A 23251-nucleotide genomic window follows, 5' to 3' on the forward strand; every position below is an offset into this window, starting at 1 on the left:
TTTCCCCCAGTGTGTGAAACAGTCCCATGTTTCTCCAAAATCACACACAGTCCCTTAACTGACCTGATTAATGACCTGAACAAGCAAAATAAATACATTCAAGTTGCATCCCGCTGGCTTTAATTGCCTGCGGGATTCCCACCAGCGGGGGCTACGCACGCACCCCCGCACGTCATCGGGGAACCCGGAAGTGGGCGGGATCGTGGTGCGATTCGGTCACGTGCCTGGATATCGGGATTTTCGGGGCCCCCCCCCCCGCTGGAAACGCACACGAAACCCGCAGGTAAAATCGAGCCCAAAGTGTCTGCAAAGGGATATTGACAGGTTAAGCGAATGGGCAAAAATTTGGCAGATGGAATATAATGTGGGAAAATGTGAAGTCATCCACTTTGGGAGGAAAAATAAAAAAAGCAAAGTATTATTTGAATGGAGAAATACTACAAAATGCTGCGGTACAGTGGAATCTGGGTGTCCTCGTACATGAAACACAAAAAGTCAACATACAGGTGCAGCAGGTAATCTGGAAGGCAAATGGAATATTGGCCTTTATTTCTAGGGGGATGGAGTATAAAAGCAGGAAAATCATGCTACAACTGTACAGAGTGCTGGTGAGACCACACCTGGAGTACTGCATACAGTTCTGGTGTCCTTATTTAAGGAAGGACATACTTGCATTGGAGGCAGTTCAGAGAAGGTTCACCAGGTTGATTCCGGGTATGGAAGGGTTGTCTTATGAGGAAAGATTGAACAGGTTGGGTCTATACTCATTGGAGTTTAGAAGAATGAGAGGAGATCTTATTGAAACATCCAAGATTCTGAGGGGACTCGATAGGGTAAATGCAGAGAGGATGTTACCCCTCTTTGGGGAATCTAAAACTAGGGGGCATAGTCTCAGAATAAGGGGTTGCCTGTTTAAGACGGAAATGAGGAGGAATTTCTTTTCCCAGAGGGTCGTGAATCTTTGGAATTCTTTACCCCAAAAAACTGTGGAGGCTGAGTCATTGAATACATTCAAGGCTGAGTTAGACAAATATTTGATCAGCAAGGGAGTCAAAGGATATGGGGAAAAGGCGGGAAAGTGGAGTTGAGGTAAAAATCAGATCAGCCATGATCTCATTGAATGGCGGAGCAGGCTCGAGGGGCCGAGTGGCCTACTCCTGCTCCTGCTCCTATCTCTTATGGTCTTAGTTAGATGGGGCAGCAGTACAAATAATACATTTGGCTTTAGCACCTTGTGCTTGGGAAGGGACAAAGAACCAGGTTCCAACTTCAGATCGTTTTCCTATGCTAATTGCTTGCTTTCCCCCTTTACCCAAGGCTGGAAAATGGACATTTGGGCATGAGCAGGATCACTCTCATATTACACTCTTCCCCTGGTTAAACTGTCCACTGACATTCACTGCTCAGGCTCCTATATGAAGAACAGCCACTTAAGGGAGATAGTGGAGGACATTAGGCACTCATGGAATCTGAGTTATTACTTTTTGAAGAGGAGGGGAGGGGTGCTGGGGAAGGAGCAAACTGGATGCTGGGAACACATATACACATTTTCCCCAGAGATCTTCAGTTTTTGAAATACAAGTTCTGTAATTAGTTCAAAAATGACACTGCAATATTAACATTCTGAAATTACTGCAATGTTACAGTATTTCTACTGGGTACATTTCAATTTTACAAACATTGCTAAGTAATCTGAAGCACTGGCAGCTACTGTTTAATCTTTAATTGAATTTTTTTTAGTTCTGCTTTTAAAAAAAATCTTATTTACTTTGCATGCAGCTTGTTGCTTGGCTGATCATCCGGGGAGGGGGCATCCTAAACCAATAGTGCGAGACAAGAGACTTCTCCACGACTGCCGTCAATGTCAGTTCCTGACTGACAGATGAGCGGGACTTTCCCTTTTGCTCTCTCTGTTCCCTTCCCACCAATAAACAAGACAGCACTTTACTTTCACGTACTGTGCCATGCACATGTAAATAAACACAAACCCACCTGAAGCAGTCTTATCTTGGCACATTAACCTGAGAGGAACACTGACGTTTTCATAATGAATATATTCAAGTTGAGATAGAAAAACCGAAACCAATTACCTTCAAGTGTGCACAAAGCTCAACTATGTCAAGTAGCTCTACAGCTACAGCAGATTTGAAAATTCATTTCTTTAAGTTGAGGCATAGACTCCCTTTTTTATACTAATTTACATCTGACTATTTTCAAACCTTCTTTCTATACCATGCACTCATCCACAGCTGATAGACCTCTGCCAATGCCACTCTGAAGCTAACCACTATGAATTGCATGAGCACAGCTTGGGATGATGCACAGTGTAGTTTTTCCTCTCTACTTCAATGTGTGAAAGAGTATTCATTTTGACTCCTTTCTACAGCAGCACTGGTAAGATTAGAAACAAATCTCCATTCCATCACTCCATGAGATAGCACATTGGTCTTCTAAAAACAAAAAAGGGGGCGGGAGAAGGTATAAAAGAACGCCGTGCAGCATACAAAAAAATTGGATCACGTGTACACAAGGATTCAATTCCAATTTTCAGCTCGTGGAATTGCTTTTATTTCCACATTGCATTTTATTGACCATGCTGGAGCATAAGCTCCAATAAATATACACTATTTGTGGATAGTTTGACTGAACATTACACATACAAACTCGATTGGGAGAGTCGTGTACGCTTATGACATGTTCTAATGTGCAACTGGGTCATCAGTCACACTGTTCAGTGACAATGGAGACTAATTTGCTGTTGTTGAAGTCCTAGGAAGTGATGTGCAAGAGGGCCACTAAGTAAGTTTTGGCTAAACAGCGACATAGGCTGATGAATAGTAATAATGCACTATGCTTGTACTAGGAAATTGAAAATAGCAGGCATGCTGAATGGCTCACCCTGAAAGCTAACTCTTCATAGTGACAAGTCTGTCTTTAAATTGTCTAATATAGTACAGTCCATGCCTATTTAAGTAGTGCCATGAATCATTTTCGTTTCATAAGTTTACATTCTCAGTGTTTCATATTTGGCATATTTCTATCTCTCTTTTTGAATCAACCTGCCAAAAAACACCCTAATCATCCAAAAGAGTGGGCAAGTGTCACGCTGTAAGGCCTCTGCCAATGGCATGCTGTAACAGTTCTATAACTAAAGGGGTGCACTAAAGCACTTTGGGTTGAATCAGTCCTTCCTGTTTTTCCTTCCAAAGTGGATAACTTCACATTTATCCACATTATATTGCATCTGCCATGTATTTGCCCACTCACTCAACTTGTCTAAATCGCCTTGAAGCCTCTTTGCATCCTCCTCACAACTCACAATCCCATCTAGTTTTGTGTCATCAGCGAACTTAGAAATATTACATTTGGTTCCCTCATCCAAATCATTGATATAAATTGTGAATAGCTGGGACCCAAGCACTGATCCCTGCGGTACCCCACTAGTCACTGCCTGCCACCCCAAAAAAGACCCATTTATTCCTACTCTCTGTTTCAATCCATGCCAGTATATTACCAGCAATCCCATGTGCTTTAATTTTGCACACTAACCTCTTATGTAGGACTTTATCAAAGGCCTTCTGAAAATCCAAATACACCACATCCACTGGTTCTCCCTTATCTATTTTACCAGATACATCCTCAAAAAATTCCAGTAGGTTTGTCAAACACTATTTCCCTTTCATAAATCCATGTTGACTTTGTCTAATCCCATTGATATTTTCTAAGTGTCCTGTTATCACATCCTTTATAATAGACTCCAGCATTTTCCCTACTACTGATGTTAGGTTAACCGGTCTGTCGTTCCCCATTTTCTCTCGCCCTCCTTTTTTAAATAGTGGGGGTTACATTTGCCACTCTCCAATCTGTAGGAACTGTTCCATAATCTATAGAATTTTGGAAGATAACAACCAATACATCCACCATTTCCACGGCTACCTCTTTTAGTACTCTGGGATGCAGATTATCAGGCCCTGGGGATTTATCAGCTTTCAGTCCCATTAATTTCTCCAGCACTATTTTGTTACGAAAACTAATTTCCTTTAATTCCTCCTTCTCTTTAGTCCCTTGTTCCCTAGCATTTCTGGGAAGTTATTTGTGTCCTCTTCCGTGAAGACAGAACCAAAGTATTTGTTTAATTGCTCTGCCATTTCCTTATTCCCCATTATAAATTCTCCCATTTCTGACTGTAAGGGGCCTACATTTATCTTCACTAATCTTTTTACATACTTGTAGAAGCTTTTACAGTCCACTTTTACATTCCTTGCAAGTTTACTCTCACACTCTATTTTTCCCCTTTTAATCAATCTCTTGGTTCTTTTTTGCTGAATTCTAAACTGCTCCCAATCCTCAGACTTGCTACTTTTTCTGGCAACTTTATATGACTCCTCTTTGGATCCAATAGTATCCTCAATTTCTTTTGTTAGCCACTGTTAGGCCGCTTTTCCTTTTGCGTTTTTGCGCCAGAAAGGAATGTATAATTGTTGTAATTCATGCATTTGTTCCTTAAACGTTAGCCATTGCCTATCCACCATCATGCCTTTTAATGAAGCTTCCCAATCTATCATAGCCAACTCACTCCTCATACCTTTGTAGTTTCCTTTGTTTAGATTTAGGACCCTAGTTTCGATTGGACTACTTCACTTTCCATCTTAATGAAGAATTCTATCATTTTATGGTCACACTCTTCCTTAAAGGACCCCGCACAACAAGATTACTAATTAACTCCCTCTCATTGCACAATACCCAATCTAGGATAGCCTGTTCCCTGGTTGGCTCCTCAACGTACTGGTCTAAAAAACCATCTCGTACACACTCCAGGAATTCATCCTTCACAGTATTATTGCTAATTTGGTTTGGCCAGTCTATATGTAGATTAAAGTTACCCATGATTACTGTAGTACCCTTGTTACATGCATCTCCAATTTCCTGTTTGATCCCATCCCCTACATTACCACTACTGTTTGGAGGCCTATAGACAACTCCCATCAGTGTTTTCTGCCCCTAGGTGTTTCTTAACTCCACCCAGACTGATTCTACATCTTGATTTTCTGAGCCAATATCCTTTCTCACGTTGGCACTCCCTCAGTAACAGCTGTGTTCTCATTATTTGCGGTGGAAGAAACTAAAAAAAATATTTAGAAACATAAACTACCAAATGTTTTTAAGCCACGCCTTTCAAAACAGTGTCACATTTCCGGATTGTTTGACCATTTCCCCATTCAAGGAAAGGATTTGGAAACAGGTTGTTTTTTTAATGGCAACATGTATTCTCATGGTTGAACAAAAGTAGTTAATACGCTAATTGGAAGTTTCTTCTCCCGGGGGTAAACGAACAATAAGCGACCTATTAATTTGTCTGGGTATTCAGAAATACACCTCATACCATTGTGTTGGAAATCTCTTTGATGTGTCAGCCTGTGAGTGGGAAAGTAGAAGATGGCCAGGTGTTTTGATACAGCGAGAGAAGATTTAAAACATTAGAACATAGAGACCAAAGTCAGTGAGGTTGCAAAGTGCTACAAGTGGGTTAAAAAAAGGCAGAAAGCTGCAGGGACTGTAGAACAGAATGCAGAGGGGTTATTCTGTTTAAGAAAGACAACCCACCAAAGTGGAACTAGCATTGCATGCTTCTTAGTTGCATCATTACACTAACATAAATACCTTTTGAACTAAGCGACTCTGATCATACCTATTGCTCTATACATTTTATCTTGTGTGGAATAAAGCAGCTGATGACTCGAACCAAACTTCACCTCATCTACTGTCAAGTTTGTCAGCCTTCAGCGAGATTGAAGAAACATGCGTGCAAGTGACACAATTATCTGGATTGCAAGCTTACGGGAGTGACGGACACCACTGAACCCTAAAAAAGATATCTACAGCAGACCTAAACTCGTAATATGGAGTTTGCAACCATGAACATTTCATCACTGTGACTTTAGATCTTACCCATTAGCCCCCTTCCAAACTGAAATTTTATGGTATTAACTCTGAATCAACAATCAAACATACTATGGAAATCAAATCACACCTTTAGAGAAAAATGTTCTCACTTCTTTTAAATGAAGTAACCCGCATTATTATGGTATTGAACAAGAAGTGAAAAGAGACATGCCCATCATACATCTCTTTCCCCGACTTTACAAATTGATCAAAATTTATACGTTTTACACCTGATTTATTTATCGATTTCACAATGACAGACCCTCATGACTACTATTTCTACCCATCCCATGCTTCTTACCCGCAGTCCAAGCTCACTGTTGCTGTAATCCACAGGCTGGCAAAGATAGCTGTAGTTTGCACGAATTGACGTCACCAGGAACTAGAATCCAAAATTAGAATAGTTATTAATTTAAGATATAAACAAAGTACAATATCCTCATGACGAATCAAGTGATACTACCTCAGGAGGCTGCTATCCCTCACCTCCACTACCATTAAATTAAAAACAGGAGACTCTACATCAGTGTGCTTCAGATATTTAATACTGATGGATTGAAATAGTATTTATAGTTACTTGAGCTTTGCCCTAAATCAGATTATTTTGATATGTTAAATGCTAAATGGTGCAAATTCATAGCCACAGTGACTTGAGTCTTATTCCGTATATGTGGATGGAAATGTCAAAAGGATATCTGTCAAGAGATTGACACTAAGCAAAAACTGCAAGGGCTAACTTAAAAGATTGCACCTAACTGGTTTAGAAACTACCAAATACGCTAGCTTTTATGATGAGTCGCAGAAACATTGCAAGAGTTCCCTGAGGTGACATCACCTTTCCCACAACCTTATACAGTAAATGAATGGGGAACCCCATAACACATGGTTAATTGAGTACATTAAAAAGAAACCATAATTGAGTACATTAAAAAGAAACCATATGACCCTTTTCAATTAGTTACCTATCTACAGAGTTTCTGCGCTAAAACAAAATTAATGATGCAAAACTCCCATCCAGCCTGCTGACACAATCCACTAGTTCACGAAAGCACTCCACCAGAGTTTTGGGACCTGTATTCAACTAGACTTCTCCCACCTCCTTCTCCCAACAAATCTTTCAATTTCATGTAGGCAGTTTGTGAAAGCACTGAGCAGAGGGAGGAAAACTGAAGAGGTTATGGGTATGGGTAAGACAACCAGGATAATACTCATTTTCCTACTTGCCCATGGTGAGAGAGGGAGCATTTATAGGAGAATGACTGCTCCTCATCTGGAAAACTGGGACAAAGACATAAAAAGAATTTTAATTGGAATGGGGAATGGTGCTGGTAGTTAGAAAATCACACCCATTTAATCTAAGTGGGAAGAAAAAAAAGTCAAATGTCAAATCAGTGATTTTCAAGACATTGCAAAATTACTTCAAACAAAATAAAATTTAATGAAGTAAAAGCAATTTTAAAATATATTATACAAATTTCTATTCCCCATATGAAGATAAATTCAGCAGAATGAAACCTCCACACCCCCCTGCCGCCCCCCAACGAGAATGTATGTCACATATTCCTTTCTTGTTTTTTCCCCTCCTTCCACCACCCCTCCCCTGCTACAGGATTGGAAGATGAGGGTGGTAGCGAATTCTCTCTCATTTATAACTAGATGTTCTCAATAAGGATAGACACTTTTACATCAACAGAAATATATTTTTTCCAATCTCAAAAAAAATACCAGTTCAGCTGTAACAATCTAACCAAAGAACTAAATGGAGTGCATTTTCCTCTGGTGTACAATGACATTTAATGAAATGATTTTTCTTTAACTTGACACACAGGACAATATATGTCCAAATTATGTTCACCTTGAGTTTATAATGTACAACTTATCAAATATATAGTTTTTCAAATGCTGAAACAACTCCCATACATTTTACCTCTGCTTAAGGTACTGAGCAAGTGTATAACACTAGGTGTGCATTAAAATATCTTGCAACAATAATGTAAACTGTAATACAGAATGGTAAGAAAAACAGTAACTAAGTTCTTGTTGTCCTGGTATCTTTTTTGCACTATTGGGTGGTGGTACAGAAAACTAGCACTGCAACAGTTAAATCTCAGCCAATGCAGTTCTAAATATTCTGTACATTTTGGCCACACTGACCAGTTCAGATTCTGTCTTCATGCTAATCCTCCTAAAAGGATTATGGCCATTTCACTTCAACTGCCATTTACACCATACACATTTCTGGCATGTTCACACTAAGACAGTGGCATACAGGAGGGCATTGTACCAGGATTGGGGAATAAGTTTTTATCAGATGCAAATCTATGGCATTGTCCATCAGGACTGTACACTAGGTTAAATTAGAGGTAAAAAGCAGCACAATAATGTATTTACCCTCATTTCTATGGTCAGTGTGGCAACTTGTGCACATCTATTTGCAGCAACATTGTGAACAGTGGAAATACTGGAGCATTGTAGGATACAGTAATCCCTCCACAGTATTCACTGTACACCACTGAGGCACTTGATAAACCATGCAGAGAGATTCAGAGGAGACTGGAGGAACTCCTGGAGAAATGGTCTAAAATGCTGAAAACAGCTGGTTTTACACCTTTTCCCTGGAGATTTGACCGGTCTCCCGCCAGAGTTGTGGTGAGACACCAGGTAAAAGTCCCTCAGGATTTCTGAACCATAGTCTCTTATTTTATTAAGCATTTGCTAATTAATGGAAGAATTAGTTTAATGAGGAAGCTGTTACTTTAAAACTCTACTGCAGTTACTTTTAAAGTAAGAGCAGCCGCCAAAGAAAACAATGGAAAGATTTACATGTGTTAATGCATTAAACCATCCTACATATTACTTTGGGTAAACTTTTAAGCTTTTTCCACTTGTTGGTTTCACTAACCCAGTGGCTCCTCTACAAATTTGTGTGTTCAAATTGAGGGACACTACTTTGGGCACCTATTAATAGCATTAAATTCATCCAGGTCAGGTATGACTCACCTAGATGCTGTGTTAAACAACTGCAACTCTTGTCTATTAAACGTTCCTTAACCCCAACCTCAAAAGAGCAAACACCGTTATCTCAGAGCAACATATTTATTTCTCACAGCTACTCTTGATAGCTTCTGTTAGAGACTGCCATTAGGGCAAGTCTTTGCAGTGGAAGCTCATTTTTCATAGTCAGAGAGAGAACTTTCATCCTACTGCTTTAGGTAGAATGGAACCCACATCCCAGAGATGAAGGGCAGTGGACCAACCTACTGCATTCTCCACACAGCAATTTAGTTTTTAGAAGACGACAAGCACTTATTCAAATACTACCTGCAGCATAAACAAAAACCTTTCAATTACAACAATTAAAAAAAAATATATACCTCCCAAAACATGTAAGTTGAAATGACGACAAGGGCAAAATTGTAAACAATTAGTACATATTTCAGATTGAATGGTTCCCGGCTCAGCATGTACTTTGGTCCATATTTGCAGATTAGAAGGTAGATTACGAAGGTCACAATAACCGGAATGGGCGAGTAAACCAGGAACCAGGGGTCAGTCCTCTCGTCTGAAAAAAATTTTTTTTTTTTTAAAAAGAAGAGACAATTAAAATAAAAAATAATTCAACTTACAAATACCCAAGATTTCAAAATGTAATTTTTCCACATGTAGCACACACCATTTTGCTTTGAAAAATGGACTTGAAATACAGGTGTGCATTATCTGCCAAGAATTTTCAAAATATATGAAACAAAGCACTGATTAGCTTACTCATCATTTAGTAACTTGCAACAACCACATTTGCTACTTCCTGAAGACACTCAATCGAATAGCAATTTTTTTTTTTATTCGTTCTTGGAATGTGGGCGTCGCTGGCGAGGCCAGCATTTATTGCCCATCCCTAAATGTTTATTGCCTTCAATGTGGAACAGGTTAATTCACTTTGAGGACTAAAGAAGATTGCCAGTAGACACACGTGCTACTAGGGGAGCATCTCGGGTACCGGCCATAACAAGGAGGTTGGCTATTGTGACATTGGGCAGCCACTTACATGCGCTGGCACAACTGGCATGAAGATCTTTTTCTTTGGGATCATTGATGCCACTACCCCACCACCCCACCCACTTCACACCCACCCAGCAAGGAGGCCATGTCACTCACACCAATGGCAGAATTTTTTTTTTGAAAAAGGGGTCCAGGCCAAGATTGGGACACCCCATGCCCCAGCCGCACTCCTGACACGGAAGGCCTTGTTTGCAGCAAGTAGAAATTCTGCACCCTGTCCCAGAAACTGGCCAAGAAGCCAGGGATCGGACATATCCAGGGCCCAGCCTAATACCTGTGCCCTCTGCCACACTCCTGCTGGACTTACAGCAGGAATGCACAGTAGGTCTGCAGAAATTCAGGGGCATATTATGGCAAGACAAGACTTTCTGAGCAATCTCTTTTGGCACACCACTGCACTGCAATAATAAAAAAATACTTACAAGTGTGTTAAAGCCAAAAACACTGAAGTCCTTTAGTTACTTTATAATGTCACAGAACCATAGACGTTTACAGGACAGGAAGCAGCCATTCAATCCATGACACCTGTTTGTCAGAAAATCAAAACCAATTCCACTGCCCCACTCCCTCCCCACAGCCCTGTATTTTCCACTGCTTCAAATATTTATCCACTTTTCCCTTAAGAAAATCAATGGTCTCTCTCTCAACTATTCCCTGAGGCAAAGTAATCCATGCTCCGACAACTAAACGATCAAAGCAATTACTGATGTTAAAGAAAACAGACACAAACTGTGGAAAGTACAACCCATTTTCATCCTCATATTTTTGTCCTGCAAACCACACTCCTATACTTGTTATAAACTGTAATAAATTAGGATCTTGAGGACACACTGTAATGCTGCTTTTCTTACCTCCATTTTCCACTGCCCAGTCATAAAAATCTCTAATCTTCTCCCAGGTAGAAGCCATGGAGCTCACAAAGCTCTTTTGATCAAAAGTCCTGAAAAAGATTAACACATTACAACACAAGTGACTTAATTGTTAAATGGTAGACTGCTTTCCTGTTTGGTTTTGTAACAATTCTCATGAGAAAATATCTATAAAAACAGAAATGATAAACAACTGTAACAGTTTTTAATCCCCAAAATCACGCTATTCTTCAAAATATTTGTAGACAAGAGGGTGGATGGATGACTTATTCAAGGCGCTTGAGAACAGTGCTCTGAAACTGGCTACTAGGAGCCGTACAAGAGTAATTGTGCTCTTTGCTGTCTCCAATTTCCCTCCTTATGATGAAACGGCTTGGCCTCTTTTGGCAACTCCACGTGGCCAAAATGAGGAAGTCAGCAAAAAGAGGCCCTTCCACTCTGGTGCAGTGTGTTTAAAGTCCAATGCACTGTGCCATAGTCTATCAGCCACACAACCCAAGTAAAAAATTTAGATATTATTGTGAAGCTCCTCCAAGATGCTGAAGAAGACCATTTTTAATGACTGAAGAATTTTATTGTGCAATATATGTCACTATGAAACTGATCCAACCCTCTTACCACACAGGCCTGTTGCAATCTCTCTCAACTGGAGACAGATGGAAACATTTTTTCATGTTCCACTTCCACACTTATATCAATAGTCCATCCATAAACTGGATGAATCATTTTAGTACCAACAGAAGAACCCATGTCATGCCACCTTCCTCACTTCTTTCCCTTCTCCAAGTTTAGATTTGCTTTACATTAACTTGTATTCATGAACTGCACAGACGTTTTAAGATTAACTGCAGTAGAAATCACATATTAGTGAAATGTATTTGATTAATGAACCATTCTGAAGATCAATTCCTTATGTCAAAGAAACACATTTAGTGTAATTTTTTGCAGAGAAACATTTGGTATTACATCAAATACATCTACTTGTGCAGAAAAAGTGAAAAGTACTTGAACTGGAATTCCTTAAAAGCCTGTAGCTTACATTTAACCTACAGAAACTTTAACTATAATAGTACATTTTAAACACATAGGACTGCAACACAGTGATACAAAACATTTTTGTTACATATAATGGCTAATTCAATGACCAGAGTCAGTTCGTACAACAAAAAGGGGCCACAATGGTTAATTCCGCTAACGAAGCTCCTTCAAGTACCAGGCTCGTAATAGCAATGCAGACAATGGTACTTTTATTGGACTTATTATGCAGTTCTTTCGGGCTGGGCATGTTCCATGATCACAAAATCTGTATAGCTTTGAGCTGCACTGTGCTAGGGACAATTGCAAATTTATACTGTTAACTCTCTCTTCGAGATGACTTTTACCAGGCCTATGCCAACTAGTTTGAACCCCACTACTTGACTTATTTACAGGTTAAATTTTAACATATTTACATCCAAACTGCTCTGACCAAATGGATGACAAAGTCACAGGTTAGTTATCATCAATGCAACAAGAAATTTATTAAAACAAATTGCATCCCAACATGCATGATTCTGTTCATCATGTACGATTCTGTTCATCATGTGATTGGATATATATCCATTCTTAAATTACTTCATCACATCATACAAATATTTTTAAAATCTGTTTTAGAAAAAACAGCTTTTATTCATTATTCATACCTCACTGAATGGAAGTCTCAAGATGGGGGAGGGTATATGAACAGAAGTGATACAAGTGGGAGATGGCAGAGAATGCTTTTGCACATTGTGGAATCTCAGTGTAGGAGGAAATGTCAAGGAATGGAGAGCTGCAGGAGAATCGCCCAATAGCAGATAAGCTCTTCTAATCGGGTTGAAGGAAAGTTAAAAAAGGAAAGGAATTATCAAATCACGAGCATGATATTCACTGATACCAAGTGATGCAGGGAAGGCTCCCATTTACTGACACTAAGTGGTGTAGAGGAGCCTCATTCACTGACTGTGATGTACATCTTTGGCCACCTATTATAGGAAGCATATAAAAATAATGGAAAAGTTGCAGTGCAGTGGACTGGGGATGAGGGGTTACAGTTATGAAGAGACTTGAGAAGTTAGGGCTCTTTTAACTAGAGCTGAGAAGTTGAGGAGTGACCTGTAGAGGTCTTCAAGATTATAAAGTGCATTACATTTTTGGATATATTACTTGGGTTCAGTGTCAATGACCATCCCAGTAAGCTGACCACACATCCCCCAAGAACAAAAGTGTACTTTTGTCTGCCAAATATGAGGTATAGATAGCGCATACCAGGGGTTGAACTGAGGACCCGTGCCACTGTACTGGAATACATCATATGCCACCATATGACCTTCTTTGGAAGCCAGAATGATCAGACCGAAGCTCAGACTATAGGCCAACAGATGAATTTATTTAACATTACACATGTAAATGAACTCTAAAAAATACTGTTTGTGCTGAGTAAAAAGTAATTACAACCTTTACTATTCCCCTTGGGAAAAAAGTGATTCCACTGTCCTACCTTTCTACAAAAAATTGATCCCTGACACATGATTAAACACTATCATGAAGCCAGATTTAACCCAATTTCGGACTTCAGACCAACAAACTCACCTGAGCTCATGCAGCCAAATGTAAGCCCATAATTGAATGCTCCTGGCCACAAAGCTGTCCAAAGTATCATTGGCCCTTCTCCCATATGGCTTGATCTATGACTTCAGCCCAGTCACAGCAGTCAATCAAAACCAGTACCTGAGGATGCCAATCACTCAAGATGCTTGGAATTGAAAGAGACAGCTTTTGATTTCCACCAAGTACTTTCAATTATTAGGGAGACTAGGGAGGAGATTTGTAAGGAATTAACAATCATTATGAGGGGGACCAGTGGGCAATGGGGAGGTGGTAGACTGGAAACAGGCCACTATATGGCAACCGTCCATCTCGAAAGATGATTGTGTAAGCACCAAAGCAGTTTAGTTACTTTGCTATGCTGCAGCATGTGAGTAGCTGAAGAGTCCAATTCTCAAGCGACAGTCTTTGCCACAGATGATGCAGGCGTAAATCACAGGGCCAGATGAAGAAGCTCGCATAGTATTAACTCTTGAAGCCTAATGCATTTGCCTAATGGCTTTTTTCTCTATGTTCTCTCTCAGCCACCTCTCTTCTGCCTCTTTGGCTCCCCAATGCGACTTAGCCCTCTCACCTGGCCTCTTGTGGTATTGATGTTAAAAATTTTAAAGTCCCTCTTGCAAACATCTTTCAACCTGAGTCTAGGTCAGCTCAGCAGCTTTGCAAGCTCTGTAAATTCTCCATTAAAAAAAATCCTTTGGAATGCTCCCATTTTCTATCCAATATAGATGACCAGGCCACTGGAGGTGTCTGTGTTTGAGAAATGGTATAAGACTTGAAAACTTAGCTTCCTCAAGTACTTTGGTGTCAGGAATTTGTTTTCCCACTTGATATTTAGAATACGACTGACAGCGGGTGTGGAAAGAGTTTGGTCTTCTCTCATGCCTGCTGTAGGTGGTCCAGGTCTCGCTCCCATACAGCAGCGTGCTCAGACTACACATTTGGTAGACCCGTAGCTTCATGTTCAATAATAATTTCCCATTATTCCACACACGCTTTGTCAATTGGCTGAATGTGGTTGCTACCTCTCAATGCAAAAATTTAGCTAGTTATTGAGAGATAAATTATCCGATACAGTTGATCCTATGTAGCAGAATTTGTGTACAACTTCCAGTGTGGTGTTAGTTATTGAATCTTCTGGTGCAATCAATACACCCTTAACTGTGATCACTGTCTTCTTTAGACTGACAGTCCAAATTCATCACAAGCCAGCGAAAAGCCTAATGAAGCAGCAAAGAGAAAAATATACCAAAGAGTGTTGGTGCCAAAACACATTCCTGTTTGACACCACTATGGATTTCAAAACTAAGTTACTGACCATAGTACTGGATTGTAGCCTTTGTACCATCATGAAAGGATCGAATCAGACTGAGGCATTGTTCAAAGAACAGCACAGGAGTTCTCCTGGCCAATATTTATCCCTCAATCAGCATCATAAAATCTGATTATCTGGTCTTTATCACATTGCTGTTTGTGGGACCTTGCTGTGCGCAATTGGCTGCTGCGTTTCCTACATTACAACAATGACTACACTTCAAAAGTATTTCATTAGCTGTGAAGTGCTTTGGGACACCCAAAGGCATTATATGAATAAAAGTTCTTTCTTTGTTTCTTTATTTCCTCATCCCATGTGGCTGTCTTATTCCCATAGACCTTTATACCCTTTTCCTTCAAACATCTATCTAACCTATTAAATGTTAAAATGGTCTCTGCTTCAATCACACAATCCTACGCAAAAAGGTTTCTTCTGCTCACTTGTCCTAAATCTCTTACATTTAATCTTAAATCTCTCGCCCCACAATCACTGAGAACAGTCTGTTTCCCTCTGTCCTGTCCCATTCCTTCATAATTTTGAACAAGTCTATCAAATCACCCTGTAATTGCTTCTTTCCTGATGAAAATAGTCCCATTTCCCCTCCAGCCTTCCTTCATATCAGGCAGCATCCTAGTGAATTTGCACTGTACACTTTCTCCATTGCCTCAACATCCTTCCTGTAATATGGAGTCCAAAACTGCACACAGCACTCAAACTGTAGTCTTAAGGTTTTATATAGATCACCATTTTTTCTCTACTTTTAAATGCTATAGCTATTGCCATAAAATCCAGTATTAGGTTTTTTTTTAAAAAATAGCTTTATCCACTTGAGGTGATGCTTATAATGTCTTGTGAACGTGAACCTGAACCCCCCCCCCTCTTTCACATCACCCAGCCTTCCTCTAGTTAAAAGTATTATTTTTATTCAGCTCAAGTACAGCTGCCAAATAAAAATAATACATCTTCTGTGCAATATATTCAAGCCATTTTCCAGATTAATCTTTCACACTGCTCATACCCTCAGCTTCTGAAATAGGGAAGAGACTTTATTATCAACACATCAGTATAAGCTCCCAACCACAAAATAGATGCAAGATGGGCCGGAAAAAAACACAGCTCAACACGGAGCAGGCAAACATTTATATAATCACTCCCTTCGTCGGTAGAAAAGGAAACGGCACATAGAGGCTGCCTTGCGAGCTGATCAACTGAAAAATGACCAGCTACCTGGCCCAACCCCACAACTTACAAAAAGGTAGTGAGAAAACAAAAACTGCACAGGTTCACAGGTCAAAGAAACCCGTGCAAATGTGACACTTATGCACTAATGTTACAGCAAACGTATCAAACGAGAAACCCGGCACAAGTTATAAAAACATTACTGATCAATATATAGTTTTTTGCATCATGAAGGGAGTATCCCTTTGCATTTGTTCTTTAGCTCACACTTCCAAATCTGAACCCCAATCCACTATTATTGGCTGGATGCATTACCAGGCAGAAAAGTCAAAAACAATAAAATATATTGGGGTTCAATTAAACTGGGGAGGAAGAAAGGAAGGGATACAACTAGGCTTTAAGTATCTAATTTAAATTCCTTATTAAACAAAATTATTTTTGTACATTTCACTCTCAAGAAAAGAAAAACTTGGTAGCCAAACATTTATCTCTCCTGTCATGTGCACTATTGATTTTGGCACAATAAGTTGAATCAGGCTTTCTCTTGCATGGGTTGCAAGCAGGTCACAATAACTTGCTCAACTCACTAGTTCTGAATGCAACATTGTAAACCAGAAATAAACAATATACAATACATCAAGAATGGATTCTCGGGACAGAGTTACAAAAACTTGCTCTAATTGAGGGCTTCATTATAATGGAGCCGGTGTGAGCAACAGCAACAGCCCGCTGGCGGAGACTAGTAAAAAATCGGGCCGCTGCTAGCGCCGGAAACGTGTCCACACTTCCTGCCTGCCATATTGGGGCCTTAGTAGTCCGAGTAGCGCCTGTCGGACCAATTTCTAGGCCAGCAAATCTTTGGCATACTCAACGAATGGCAAGTCTTCCTGTCAATTGTAAAAAAAATGAAATCTGGTAATTTGTGCTCTGTATCTGGGAAGCCTTGGACCTGGTGTAGGATATGTACCCTGCACCCAACACTCGCCCAAAAAATGGGTGCTCCCAAATTTCTGGGCGGCTGTTTCTAAACCCCACTTACTGTTTAGTGATGTAAAAGGTCAGACAGCAATGTAGTGAGGCTATTATTAAGGCAGGTGACTACATCGAAAGTAGCCATCAATTTTTTTAAAATAAAAACAAAATGGAGTAAAGCACAAACTTTTAAACTGCATCTCAAATAAAAGATGGGAAAAACAATGCAACTTTGTACAGGCGCTCATATTATTGGGATAGTTAGGAAATGTTTGCAAAACTGAATAGTCAAAGAATGTTTTTTTGTTTTACTTTGTTTCCTCTGCCAACTGTTCATTTATTGGCCCTAGCTTGGGCTGGCTTTCAGTATCAGAATCATAATCATATAAAGAGTCTGGTGTTTATAAAATCTGAGTATAAAAAATGAGGTGTTAATACTACCTTATAGGTTACTCTCCTAGTTTTTCCTGCACACTATTGAATTCAGACTCAAATACTCTCCTGACCAGTCTCTATAAACTGCATCTCATCCAAATCTATGCTGCCCATATCGTTATAGGTACATAGGAAAAGGTGTAGGCCATTCAGCCCCTCGTGCCTGCTCCGCCATTTGATAAGATCATGGCTGATCTGTGATCTAACTCCATATACCCACCTTTGGCCCATATTCCTTAATACCTTTGATTGCCAAAAAGCTATCTATCTCAGACTTAAATTTAGCAATTGAGCTAGTATCAAATGCCGTTTGCGGAAGAGAGTTCCAAACTTCTACCACCCTTTGTGTGTAGAAATGTTTTCTAATCTCGCTCCTGAAAGGTCTGGCTCTAATTTTTAGACTGTTCCCCCTACTCCTAGAATCCCCAACCAGCGGAAATAGTTTCTCTCTATCCACCCTATCCGTTCCCCTTAATATCTTATAAACTTCGATCAGATCACCCCATAACCTTCGAAACTCCAGAGATTACAACCCCAATTTGTGTAATCTCTCCTCGTAACTTAACCCTTGAAGTCCGGGTATCATTCTAGTAAACCTATGCTGCACTCCCTCCAAGGCCAATATGTCCTTCCGAAGGTGCAGTGCTCACAGTACTCCAGGTGCGGTCTAACCAGGGTTTTGTATCCCACACAAAGTCCTGCTCAATCTTCAACCCTGACCTATATTGGCTCTCATGCCCCCAATGCCTCCAATTTTAAATTCTCATCCTTGTGTTCAAACCCTTTCCCCTCCCTATTTCTGATACCTCCTCCAGCCCAATATCCCTCCAAGAACTCTGCATTCCTCCAAATCTGGCTTCTTAAACATCCCCCACTGGTAACCATGCTATAAGCTGTCTAGGTCCTAAGCGATGGAATTCCCTCCCTAAATCTCTGCGCCTCTCCACCTCTCCACCTCTCTCCTCCTATAAGCCCCTCCTTAAAACCTTCCTCTTTGACCAAACTTTTAGTCACGTCCTAATATCTCCTCATTTCGCTCAGTGTCAATTGTCTGATTACCCTTCTGTGAAGCGCCTTGGGATGTTTTCCTACCTAAAAAAAGGTGCTATGCGCAAGTAGCTCTGGCTGTAATTGATCAATTTAAATTGGTACAATTCCCAATAAAGCCTTTTTTGACAATGATCCAAAGCAAAAGCTTATCGAGCTTACAACTGTTCACATAAGGAGACAGCCCTGTGAAAAGTCCTTAAGGCTGGCCCCTAACCTGGACTATTGGCACCAAGACAACATTCAATAAGTGGGACTGGGAAGGAGGTATTCAAAACATGAAGAAGTGATTGACTTTTGACTTTTTTTGATCCTGAAATAGAAGAAATGCAGGCACAGGTTACTTTCAGGAGAGAAAAGAGAAGGAAGTTTGCTTGGAGAAGTCAAGAAAACTGCATTCTGTTCAGAGAAAAGTTTAGCAGTTGCTATGACATGTTAATTCAATAGCAAGTTCTCAAGGTACAAGAAATACATCCTCAGTTTATTCTTCATAATTCAAAGTCGCTATCAACATTGAATTATGTCACAGTTTGAAGCAAGCAACATTAAAAATACAAGGTGGAAAATGTGTTGCTAAAAAATTTGAATTAAGCAACTTTAAATAAAGGGTCAACTGTACAGTATAAATTCATAGATATGGGATAAGCTAGAAGAAGCAAAGACAATGCCTAACAAACCAGGAACAAAGATAATCATGGAAGACTTGAAATTAGGTTATGCCTTCATGTGCACAGTTCTGGTCTCCATATTACAAAAAGGTTATAGAAGCACTGATGAAAGTGCAACAAAGATTTACACGGATGATACCAGAACTAAGAGGGTACAACTATCAGGAAGAGTGCTGCGGCTCTTTTCTCCAGAAAAGACAAGACTGAGAGGTGACCTAATAGGCTACTGCTTTGTTCGTGACCCTAAACGCAATCATTTCTATAAGAGAAAGCATGCTATATATTTAAATATATAAACATTTGGAAGACTGAAGTTGTTTAGACAGCTAAACATCAGAAAGACCAAAGCCATTGTTTTTGACTACCGCCATAAATATAGTCTGGTTCAGTCTGATGCAATGGCCAGGGACTTGGCATTCTATTTGACTCCAAGCTGAGTTTCTGATCCCATTTCCTTGCCATTGCAAAGACTGCCTACTTGTCCCAAAGTCCTTCAAAGTGGAGAAACCAATGCGGAGCAATCGTGCAAGAAGTTAAGTGATGACCAAAAGCAGGGATGAAAAGACAGGTTTGGAGGCAACGAGAGGGGTAAGGCAGCAGAGGGCAATTTTGGTCTCCCTATTTCAAAAAGGATATTCAATAATTGGAGGGGGTGCAGAGAAGGGATACACAGTTGATCCCAGAACTTAAGGGAATGACGTAAGAGGAAGGATTGACTACGACACGTCTTTTCTCTCTTGAGAAGAGAGGACTGAGGGGGATATGATAGAAGTGTTTAAAATTATGAAAGGTTTGCGTTCCTGTCGTATGCAGGACTTAAGCATGAAAGATCCATATTTACAAATTAAGGAAAACAAAAGAAAATAGGAAATGCTGGAGGAAATTTTTTTTATTAGAAGAGTGGTAAGTACGTGGAACAGATTACTGGCATGGATGGTGAAACAAGAAGCCTTAATGGGTTTCAAAAAGGAACTAGATAGGTTCTTGTCAACAAATGGGATTCAGGGTTATTAGAAATGCACCAAGGGAATATAGTGGATAGGTGGGCTAGATGGACTAAAGGTTTCCTTCTGAAACTGTTACTGTTACTATTTTCTTTTAAAAGTGGTTGCAGCTACATTTACCAATATCAAATGCCATTTGTCATTCATCTGCCTAGACACTAAATCTGTGAATGCATTCAAAGGACATCAAAATCCTATGCAAACCATCACATGCAATGGAATACTGTTAATAAAGTTATGTTGACAAAAGGCACCACAATATTGGATGATCTCAGAAAAGAAACACACTGAAATGCTGTTCACATATCTGCCTTCCTGCACTTTTTATTGGTAAATTAATTGCACGCATCCAAATTGTCCAGTGTCAATCCAACCTTTGAGATTAGCTTACTTTCTAAAGCCAATTTCATAGGTATGAGGGGCGAGTTGGCGAATGTAGATTGGGAAATTAGATTTAAAAAGGTATGACGGTAGATAAACAGTGGCAGACGTTTAAATAAATATTTCAAAATTCTAAACAAATATACATTCCATTGAGAAATAAAAACTCCACAGGAAAAGTGATCCATCCGTGGCCAACTAAAGAAGTTAAGGATAGTATTAGATTAAAAGAAGAGGCGTATAATGTTGTGAAGAATAGTAGTAGGCCTGAGGATTGGGAGAGTTTTTGAAACCAGCAAAGGATGACCAAAAAATTGATAAAAAGGGAGAAAATAGAATATGAAAGTAAACGAACAAGAAATATAAAAACGAATTGTAAGAGCTTTTACAAGTAAATAAAAAAGGAAGAGAATAGCGAAAGTAAACTTTGGTCCCTTAGAGGCTGAGACAGGAGAAATTATAATGGGGAATAAGGAAATAGCAGAGACGTTAAATGAATATTTTGTATCAGTCTTCACAGTAGAAGACACAAAAAACATACCAAAAATAGTGGGGAACCAAAGGGATAATGAGAGTGAGGAACATCAAGAAAATAATATGGTTTATTTCATTTGCATACTTATCCTTGTAACCTTTAGTTAATATATTAACTGATTTGTTTCTCTTTTAAATTAATTAACAGAGCAGTAATTTTATCTTTTACATTTGCTTTATACCTCCTGCCAGATGTTTAAAATTTTATGTAGGGCTTCTAAAATAAATGTGTACACAAATTGCAAAATAGGCAAATTGTCCAACTATTGGAATTAATTGAAGTTGTATGATGACATAACTTAAGCTGAATCGTGGTGTTAAAGTGGTAGGGCTGTGAGCTGGCGATCCTCCCACATCATTAAATTCATAATCACAGCTGTGTGGAACTGCTCATCGGAGAGCCTCCCATGAGGATGGAAGGGAAATTGATGATTGGCATACATGGTGGGGAGGTGACCTGTTCCTCCTCAACCAACCAATAGGAAATCTGTGTAACCTGCCCTGATGACTCACCTACTGATTTTTATATCACTTCCCCCCCCCCACCCCACCCCCTCACTCAACATAACACAATTGCAGGTGGTTGTGAGTCTATACCTGCATTCTGCTATAACTATAGCAAAGCAAATTGCTTGCTATGTTAGTATTCTAATTTTGAGATGCAGTATAAATAATGTAAAATACATAGTTTTTAATATATGACTCTTCCTGCTAATGACCTAATTAAAGTGATATTTTAAATGTAGATTAATAGTACTTCAGTGAAGTTCTCAGACTTTCATGGACTTTGAGGACATAAGAGATAAGGTTGGGATTACATATGGAATTCAGGCTAGTGATGAATTATTTCTGTTCCTTTTTTAAAAAAAAGTATTACATATAGAAGAGGGCATCTGAAACTCTCCAGTGGCTGGAGTCGTACCGACAGAACAAAGAGATCTAGGAGTACAGGTTCATAGCTCCTTGAAAGTGGAGTCACAGGTGGATAGGGTGGTGAAGAAGGCATTCAGCATGCTTGGTTTCATTGGTCAGAACACTGAATACAGGAGTTGGGATGTCTTGTTGAAGTTGTACAAGACATTAGTAAGGCCACACTTAGAATACTGTGTACAGTTCTGGTCACCCTATTATAGAAAGGATATTATTAAACTAGAAAGAGTGCAGAAAAGATTTACTAGGATGCTGCTGGGACTTGATGGTTTGACTTATAGGGAGAGGTTGGATAGACTGAGACTTTTTTCCCTGGAGAGTAAGAGGTTGAGGGGTGATCTTATAGAAGTCTATAAAATAATGAGGGGCATAGATAAGGTAGATAGTCAAAATCTTTTCCCAAAGGTTGAGGAGTCTATAACAAGGGGGCATAGATTTAAGGTGAGAGGGGAGAGATACAAAAGGGTCCAGAGGGGCAATTTTTTCACTCAAAGGGTGGTGAGTGTCTGGAACGAGCTGCCAGAGGCAGTAGTAGAGGTGGGTACAATTTTGTCTTTTAAAAAGCATTTGGACAGTTACATGGGTAAGATGGGTATAGAGGGATATGGGCCAAGTGCAGGAAATTGGGACTAGCTTAGTGGTCTAAACTGGGCGACATGGACATGTTGGGCCGAAGGGCCTGTTTCCATGTTGTAAACTTCTATGATTCTATTCTATAATAACAGGGGAGAAAAAGTACTAGAGAAACTAATGGGACGAGATGACAACGAATTCCCTGGACCTGATGGCCTACATCCGAGGGTTCTAAGAAAGAGGTGGCTGTAGAGATAGTGGATGCATTGGTTGTGATCTTCCAAAATTCCATAGATTCTAGAACGGTCCCAGTGGATTGGAAGATAGCAAATGTAACCCCACTATTCAAGAAAGGGGGGAGAAAACAGGGAACTATAGGCCAGTTAGCCTGACATCAGTCATAAGGAAGGGCGGGTGACAGAAGTGTTAGTGAGGGATCACTTTGGGACCAGTGATCATAATTCCATTAGTTTTAAGATAGCTATGGAGAAGGATAGGTCTGGCCCAAAAGTTAAAATTCTAAATTGGGGCAAGGCCAATTTTGATGGTATTAGACAGGAACTTTCAGAAGTTGATTGGGAGAGTCTGTTGGCAGGCAAAGGGACGTCTGGTAAGTGGGAGGCTTTCAAAAGTGTGTTAACCAGGGTTCAGGGTAAGCACATTCCTTATAAAGTAAAGGGCAAGGCTGGTAGAAGTAGGGAACCTTGGATGACTCGG

At 39.8% G+C, this 23251-nt stretch overlaps 1 protein-coding gene across 1 annotated transcript in view; it reads right to left on the reverse strand.

Moving 5' to 3' along the window:
• Positions 1-23251, reverse strand: part of elovl8b (ELOVL fatty acid elongase 8b) — a 55375-nt gene that overhangs the window by 22749 nt on the left and 9375 nt on the right. Inside the window, exons 2-4 of the mRNA XM_067990099.1 lie at positions 10854-10942; positions 9318-9505; positions 6245-6325 (exon numbers count right to left, since the gene is read on the reverse strand). Coding sequence (XP_067846200.1) covers positions 6245-6325; positions 9318-9505; positions 10854-10942 — 358 coding nt within the window. The remainder of the gene's footprint in view (positions 1-6244; positions 6326-9317; positions 9506-10853; positions 10943-23251) is intronic.

Source organism: Heptranchias perlo, chromosome 9 (genome assembly GCF_035084215.1).
Source record: "Heptranchias perlo isolate sHepPer1 chromosome 9, sHepPer1.hap1, whole genome shotgun sequence".
Lineage (NCBI taxonomy): Eukaryota > Metazoa > Chordata > Chondrichthyes > Hexanchiformes > Hexanchidae > Heptranchias > Heptranchias perlo.